The sequence below is a fragment of the Diadema antillarum genome, unplaced genomic scaffold (genome assembly GCF_040938485.1).
Source record: "Diadema antillarum isolate AM-2024a unplaced genomic scaffold, OU_Dant_1.0 seq00000183_RagTag, whole genome shotgun sequence".
In the NCBI taxonomy this organism is placed as follows: Eukaryota; Metazoa; Echinodermata; class Echinoidea; order Diadematoida; family Diadematidae; genus Diadema; species Diadema antillarum.
The window spans coordinates 2,331,072-2,340,000 of NW_027271250.1; the positions used below are offsets into that span (position 1 = coordinate 2,331,072).

An 8,929-nucleotide genomic window follows, 5' to 3' on the forward strand; every position below is an offset into this window, starting at 1 on the left:
TGAGGACCCCCCCCCCCCCCTCCATCCACCCACACATACATCACTAGCTCCTCAGATCACAAGTGCTAGCTATGTGGGTATCACAGCAAACATTATGTCGTTGTAGAATGAGCAGCCTCAAAAGTCATGTAGACTTCTCAGGATAATATGAACACAGTCGTTTGGGCTGATCCGCATCCAGCTAGCTTTGATGATCTAAACAAAGAACTCCCAAAAGGACATTAACTGCACTAGACCTCTTTTATCTTCCACTTTCTGCCAGTCCCACATACTGTAAAACATGATCGTGGCACAAAATTTTTTGCGAATTGTAGCCAACGGCCTTTTTTGTGGCATGAAATTTTTGCCAATTGCCACAGGCGTTCTTTGCATATAGTGTACACAAGAAAATTTGTATGAATTTTAATTCTATGAATTTTAATTTCACAAATCTTGGTGCTTGCAGAATTCAAGACATTAAAATGCTCGCCAACATTCTTCGTTTTACAGTAGATGTCATGGACTCAGAATGGCTAATGGTAGATTAGACATCATCATATTATATACCAATCTAGTGTACAGGAAAAGAATGATTACTGTTGTCATTGTGTATGCATTTGGACTCTAGTATTGTAAATCATGATGTTTTGTGTGTGTGTTTTACAACCCACATCCTTCAAATCATTCAACATACTGTAGCTTATTGAGCTGTTCTCACAGAAATAGCTTTGCACACATTGTAGATACTCTCTGCAGTCTCTGTGAGTTTTATGGTTCATTAATGTGTAACCTTTGCTCACAGTTTTACTTTCATCTCATCCATGGCAAATCATTAGAACTCTCCCGTCAAACCACACACAATTACTTGCAACATTTCAACCATGATGTTTCTGTATGTCAAGAAACATAAAGACTGTCGAGAGTGCAGATCCTCACTATATTCAAGGTGGATTTGATGAATGCAATATTTTCAAAACATCTTTATTTTTGTGCAATTAAAGTTTCACACTGAGCTGCTCAAAGATATATTTGCAATTTCCTAAATTTGCACTGTGCAATTGATTACTTATATGTTTTCATCCAATTCATAAGAAAAAAAACAGAGACAGAATTTGATTTGACATTTCACTGCATGAAAAGTGATGTACTGCCTCATTGCCATGCTTTTAGACACACACTTAACTAACAAGTGATGTTTTGAGAGGAAAGAGGTTTCGTCAAAATCAGATCTAAAATGCGAAGGTGTTGATGTGCTGTCTTTACATCTGTCTCTGGTAGAATGACATCGGTTGGAGAGCTAATGCTAGACATCTGGTGATCTACACGACTGACTCGTCATTCCACTACGCTGGTGATGGAAAGGTAAGTGGTCTGAGTGATCGGATCTCAGAGTTTCCATACTTTGACAATACAGAATGGAAAACTGAAAAATAAAATGTTTCCTGAAGAGACTCCAGGGGCAATTTGTTTTGTACCGATGAGAAACACACCGTCTTAGCCCATCAAATCTATACAGCCATATGTTCTGTTGTTTGATGTTGTATCTTTTTAGTGTAATATTTTATCATTAACAGCTAGTATTTTGTAAGTTATAATTGAAACTTCTCTTTCCGTTTAGCCCCACTTTCTTCATGTACCATTGTTTATTTCTATTTCAGATTTGTAAAAAGCTTCTAAATTGCTTAACTTATAACTGATCCTAATATTGTTAACACATAAAAAAAATAAACTCAGTATTTTTGTTTCACCTAGTTACCGGTATTTTTTCCTGAATTTGTGTCGATTTTAATTAATCTAACCAGATCCACCTGTAGCTAATACTTCTCCGATATGTTATATGCAGTAAACTTCAGGAGCTGCCAGTATACTGAAAACAGGGTGACACAAAATAGAAGTGATATTGGTAGTCAGTGGTTCAGTGTGTGCTTTCTGGCAGTGTAGTGATGGAAGTTTGACCAAACTTGAAATGGTTTTATGTTGGACCACACCCATCCAACAAAAAACTATGTAGTGCACCAATGAAGCTCCAATGAAAACATGTGCACGGAAAGTTTGCTGATTCTTCTTTTCTTTGTATCTTTCTTTTGTCTCAACCATCTTGCAGTATGTGACCTTCTTGTCAATTTGATATGAATTTCTTGTCAATTTGATATGACTTTGGCACAAGATCAACACACTGCCTGGTCAGCAGGGATCATCAATGTCTTGTTTTGGTTTTAGTATAGTAGCCATCCTGTGGAAGCATTTAGGGAAGTGCCAAGTAGAAATTTATTTGCTTAAGTGTGACTACAGTTTTGTCACTAAGATAGCTATTGCAGAAGAGTCTTTAAAAAGTTATTAGATACTGCCTTGAATAGAAAATGAAATCAAGTAATTTTTCGGCATCTGTTTTAGCATCTGTGCCGAGATGCAGTGGCACTTTCATTTTCATATTTCTCTTCATAATAGGGTAAAGTCAAATGTAATGTACAGATTACACCCATTTTGGACACTAGGTAGGATCTAAGAGTTAACTTTTACAAAAGGTGTAAGAAGCTTATGGAGCTGTTCTTATATCTTAACATTCAGCTTGGAGGAATCATCACCCCAAATGATGGACAGTGTCATCTGGACCCCATCTCCCAGAACTACACCATGTCACATTATCTAGTAAGTCTTCCCCTTTACACCCCTCCCCGGAGTGTAAGCCTGAACCGTGGGCAACTTTATTTACTCTTGATATCCTACATTTTACCAGACAAAATGCTATAAAGGAGAAAAACTCTGAGTTATTTGATTGGTTGAATCTTGGATAGTAAACAACAACAAACAAGTATGTATTAATAAGTGTGTGTCATTGCAGAGAATAATTCATACTGTGTTGGAAATGAATATTAGTTGAAGTTAGATTCCACGAGAGCTGTCTGTCTCTTCTCGTCTACATTTCCGGTTATGGTTTGGCTTTTAAAGAATTATGTTTTTTATTCAAAAATTTATTTGATGTATAATTTGATGTATAATTCAGTGAATTTCATGTACAAATTTGCATTCTGCATGTCTGGATCGCAATGAGGTGGAACAGTACCCATCCCATTTCAACCAATTTCACATTCCTTTAATTGCCTTAAAACCAAATATTCATATGGTGTGAGACTGTGCAGACTGACTCAAATCATGTATCTTTATGCAATATTTTGTTCTTCTCCTTTTGTGATGTTTTACTCCAACATCCCAGGACTATCCATCAATCAGTCACCTGAACGCCAAGATGAGAGAAAACAGCATCATCCCCATCTTTGCCGTCACAGAGCAGGAGTACGCCGTCTACAATGTTAGTAGAATGTTCAGGCTCAGCCCTCCTACACTGGTTTCTCATAGATTGATATCTGGAATGTTGACATGGGATAGATTAACAGTGTTCACATACCTCAATGTCGTAACACTTGAAAAGTACAATTCCAGGCAATTTTCAAAGTTTGCCGTATTGATGAGAGTAAACAAAGACAAACTGTGTGTTTCAGGTTTCATCAATATTGGACCTCCATTAAACCAGTAAGACTAGTCCCAAGTATACGGGGACAGGTGTCTATAGGAAACATGTGTTAGAGCAAAATCAGTTCATCAGTGGGTTAAAGAAGTAAATGGAAATTGAAAGTGTTCCATGTTTGTACAAATCAGCAATATTTAGAGCAACCGAACACTTGTACTCAAAGTGGCCAAAGTGGACGATGTCATCACTTCACAGATGTCCCATTAAACTGCACACAATATCTTCACCTAATAACCTTTTCTGTTATTACATGAAATGAATGAAAATAGGATGTGTCCTACACATCATGGTCTTGAAGTAACTGAGCTACAATGACTTTTTTTTCCAGATGAAAAACTGGTTTCAGTAGCAAAATTATAGACCAGAAAACATAATTTCAGTGATTTTGTTTTTTGTGTGTGTGTCCATATTAAAGGGTGATTTTGAAAGAGATGACACCAGCAACTCTTAACCCTTTGTGTGTTTATGTGGTGAAAAAAAGGTAGAAAACTTGAAAAACTTAAAATTCCATAACTGTTTTAGTGATATTTTTGCATACACATCAAAGGTAGATTTTGAAAGGGATGATCATGACACCAGCAACTCTTCCCCTCTGTGTTTATGTTGTGAAAAAAAGAAAGAAAACTTGTCAAACTTCAAAATTCCATAACTATATCATATCTTATGTCCAGTTTAGATAGAACTTCATAGTTCTGTCCATTCGATTTTGCTCTATATCTATTGAAGTAAACTTGTACATGGTGTATCTGAAATAGTACTTTAAATATCAGTGATACATATTTCTTGTTTTTCTATGACTCATGTCCTGTAACCCAAGTGCCTTGACATTGCTAATTGCCAGAATGTTACTGCGGCACACCAGGTAGGGTTTCTTTTCCTTGTGTACTTTGTACAGACTGATTTCCTTCTGTTCCTTTCTATTTAGAATCTGACTCAATACATCGAGGGGGCTACAGCCGGCATTCTCGCCATAGACTCGAAGAACATTGTGGAACTTGTAAAAGATAATTACAATGTAAGTTTGCTACATGAGTTTAATTTTAGTTCAGTTGTGCTTTGTTCCTCACTTGTAACAGAAGTATGTTGATAACATCTTTGCTATTGTTGGTGAAATTTAACATTGATGGTTCACTTAAAAATAAATAAATGAATAAATGAATATCTTTTTAAATGGAAATGAATGATAAGCCTTGTCATTGACTATGAGAGATTAACATGTATCTAGGATCCTGAGTCTTTCTCTTCATTTCATTCAGGTTTCATCATTTTTAAGAACAAATTAGAAAGTTTGCTATTGCAAGGGGGTTTTGTTTTGTTTTGTTTTTGTAGTATACATGTCTGGACTATTTATTCCCTTTAAATTAAAGGCATGGCGAGATAGTAACAATTTGGCTGATGACATAAAGGACTTACCAAGTGTATGGACAGTAACATACACTAGCTACACTTTAAGTACCATGTCTTGTCAAATCAAATAAGCACATGAAACACGACCAAAACTCTAGCCATTGTCTGGTCTACGTAAAACACAGCCTATTCCTCTTTACCCACTACCAGTGAAAGACCAGGAAGTGCAGATTTGTAGCCATGTTTGTGCTTTTGTGTAATATGCAATATGACAAGAGAAAACAATACACTGGGTGTGTATTGTGTTTGCATTCTTGCCAAAAGTTGTAACTGTTGCCAAGTGAACAGCTGTGCAGGGAAAGAAAAAAAAAATCATACTTGGCTCGTTAGGCAGTGAGACCTCATTTCAAGATATTCACGATGCAATAGTGTTTTGTAATATTCATCAGGCAAGGTTTATGCTTCATTTTTACAGAGAAAATTATGACTTTAGCCCTTGATGGATTTTATTTGCCTATGGGACACAGCTGAATTGCATTGTTTGCTAATTGTCAACAAAAGAACAGTCAGTGAATAGACATTAAGTAGTCCCCTTTTTCAGATTGTAAGCCTTGGCCTTCAATAGGGTACTAAACAGGCAATCAAGATTGTATTGCATTCAAGACAAGGCAACCTTGGAGATAAATCAGATGCAACTGAAGTAAACCTTGCGAGGACATGTGACACGCATGTCCTTGCATGGACATATGAAAGGTTAAAGAACTCTTGAATAGTGATTATAATGGGGCAATTCTCTGTGATGTTCATAATACCAGATTGAATAGTACATTACTAGCGTTGGATGAATACAATGCATTTGTCATTGGAAAGAGTTACTGAGGACACCAGTTGAGAAACATACCGGTATCCAGTCATGAAATCCAATAAACTCAGATCATTTGGGAGTGTGAGATGCTTAGGGCGGATGTGGTGTAACTGTTTCAAGTGGCTTGATGGTGTCCGTGAACTTGTATCAAAGGTCATATGATAAGGGCTTGTTACAGGAGAAGGAAGATGAAGGGCTAAGGGAGGAAAGAGTACTTTTTCCTATACACAGTGTGCACCATTGTAGTATCAAAGGAACTCACAAAGTTGGTTCTCTGAAGATACCATGACAGACTGGCCAGAATGTATTGCACTTTGAATCACTATGTAGATGCCAGTTTATTTGAAATGGAGCATATTGAAACAAAGAAGTGGTGATGACTTATTAATAAGACTCTGCGGTGAACATAAATGCTCATTGACAAAGCGATCATTGTTCATTGTTTATCTGTTCACTCACGTTTTGGGTCATGTGTATGTCATTTTGTTTCATTGGATATTTTGGTATGGGCATTGTCGGCTTTGGAAAGCAGAACGTAACTCCTCATACACTGTAGTGGTGGTAGTATTGAAACTACACTGTAAACTCCATGTGTCCTTCAAAGCCCCCATTAATGACTTATAATAGTTCTTTTGTTTCCAGTCTGATAATTCCTCCTCGAAAATAGTGTTCTTAATGGCCAGCAATACCAGTCAGTGAGTTACTACAACAGTCTTAAATACAGGCCAGTACAATAGAATGAGAGAGAATGATCACATTATCCATATTTTATTACAGTCAGTTTCCAGACATTGTATACTAATTGTCAAATAAAGCACAGCAGGGGATACACCTAATGAAGAGAAGAGGACAGCATGAGTTAGGGCAGGTTTTGATGCTCCGAGTATCACAATTCACCTGCAGAAAATCACGTCACGTGTCGAGGTGGTGGACGACGCGCCGGAGAACATCACCATCCACTACGTCGCCCACTGTCCGGGCGGAGTGGTCAAGCAGGGGTCGCAAGTGTGCGAGAGCCTGAAGCTGGGTGACACGGTCAACTTCACGATGACCATCACGGCCACAGGCTGTCCAGCTAACAAGTTCCAACAGTAAGTTCAGAGTACTGTAAAAGTGGATATTTTGGCGCTAGCTTCTGGTTGCGCGAAATGCGCGAAAATTTCCACTTTTACAGTACCTGTATATCAAAGTGCAATGTGGACCAATAGAAAAATTATAGTAGGGCACCAGCGTGATGGTGCATGCCCTGTTTTACAGAGCTCCAACAAAAAGGAAGTTTATGTTCAATGATAGCTTCTTGTGTACACTTTACAAAATATGCCAGGGTCAAGAAGAAGAAAAAAATAATAAATCAAACCCCTATGTCATGTAGATCTTTCTCCACCCTACCCCTCCCCCTTGATTATGTGCAGGTTGGCAAGCAGTTTGATGATAGGGCAACATGACAAGTATTTTTTTCTGTAAATCTCAATTTTGTGCCATTCAGTTCTCACCTCTGGATAGACATTGCATATAGTGTACCGGTATTAACTTAATCTGAATGTGTTTATGCCTAGCTTTATGAAACCACAGACCAAACAAATCTTGAGTGCAAGTGCCCCTTTAATTTGTTTTTGTATCACTCTGTGGTGCAGGATCAAGCACAGTTTTTTGTTTGCTTTTCCGTTGATCAAATACATGACTCACTTGAGGTTTGATTGGAAAAATGGTGTAAAGTTACAGAAGTGCTTGGGGGAAGTATCCTGGTGTAGAGGGTCAAGGTGGGGGGGGGGGGGCTCTGAGAATATCATGATGTATTCTTTTGCTTTTTTGGATACCTTTAATTTCAATGTTATTTACATCCATTGTGTGCACTCTGTATACATACAAGTGTATAACAGGATTATGATATTGTTTTTAATGAGCGAGAGAAAACAAAACAGCTACAACTATAAGGCCGGAAGTTCCTGTTGGTTTTGTTTTGTTGATGTTTATTGATGTAACCACACCATGTTTCATTATTTGGAGTCGGAAATATTGGGCTGAAGTGGAGTTGGTCTTACTTCACACAATTCTTTCGACTTCATTGTTCAAATAAAGTAAAATTCTAGTTGTTTTGAAAAATGTACAAATAAAGTAGAATATCTGAAAAAAAGGTCAACACATGAACCTGACCTAAACTTGCTTGAAATTTTATTTGCACACTGCACTTAGAACTGGGAAAATTTGCTGCCAATCTTCCCAGTGTTGTATTTTTGGAAGTGTTTTCATGATCCCCAAATTCATTCTATGATGTCCATACATATCAACTTAGAAAATAAACTGCTAATAAAGTGATGCCTCATATTGTAGACACGACGAAAATGTTTTGTATAGCAGTTAGCCATGTTGAGCCTAATACTGTATACAGCATGTATTTTGTGAGGTTTTGTTTTTGCGAGTCAGGTGCTCTCCACAAATCTGCAAAAATATTAACGCTGATCCCGACTTAAATGCGACGTGCATGCTTACATTTCTTTGTTCATTATTGAACTCCACAATGATGAATCTAACCACTCGGAAATTGTTGGGAAATCCTGATTCGTGAAAAATCAGACTCGCTAAATATATGGTGTATACAGTATCGTTGAGGACCACATTAAATTGCAGCAGAGATTAGGCATTCTATCATATGCTTAACTCCTTTTTTTATCCCTTTCACGGGGAAAAGGACAAAACTTGTGAATTTATCAGCAAACACTTTGAGAAGACATTCCAAACAGCATGTTTAGTTACAGTGTGACCTCAACAGATAATCCACTAAAAAATCATCACCCAGCCACCAAAGCTGTGCAGGCTTGTGTAGACTGTAGGCTATAATGCAGTGTACATTGCACTTGGGGGTTATGCCAGCATCAGAACTTGTCACTGATCCCGGGATGTGAAACAAGGGGGATAATTTACAGGAAGAAGGTATTTTGTTTTTGCCAATAGTGTGTGTCTCCAAAATAACACGCAAAGAGATTAGGGGAAAGACACATTCATTGAGTTTACTCTGTTTTTCCCTTGTGTGTATTAAAGAGAAACAGTAATGACTGTGTCAAAGATGCATAGGATATGAACCATAAAGTGTAGTTGTATCATGATTTTTGTACAATAGGGACATTGTTGTGAACATGCCAGTGTTCTATTTCTTATTTTCACATTGTATACATGATGTCTCACCATATTAAGGAAAGAGCAGCATATTA

At 37.4% G+C, this 8,929-nt stretch overlaps 1 protein-coding gene across 1 annotated transcript in view; it reads left to right on the top strand.

Moving 5' to 3' along the window:
- The window catches only part of LOC139728561 (integrin beta-1-like), a 92,608-nt gene that overhangs the window by 54,216 nt on the left and 29,463 nt on the right, over nucleotides 1–8,929 (top strand). Inside the window, exons 10-14 of the mRNA XM_071639498.1 lie at nucleotides 1,258–1,341; nucleotides 2,548–2,628; nucleotides 3,194–3,289; nucleotides 4,434–4,523; nucleotides 6,624–6,811. Of these exons, the coding sequence (XP_071495599.1) occupies nucleotides 1,258–1,341; nucleotides 2,548–2,628; nucleotides 3,194–3,289; nucleotides 4,434–4,523; nucleotides 6,624–6,811 (539 nt within the window). The remainder of the gene's footprint in view (nucleotides 1–1,257; nucleotides 1,342–2,547; nucleotides 2,629–3,193; nucleotides 3,290–4,433; nucleotides 4,524–6,623; nucleotides 6,812–8,929) is intronic.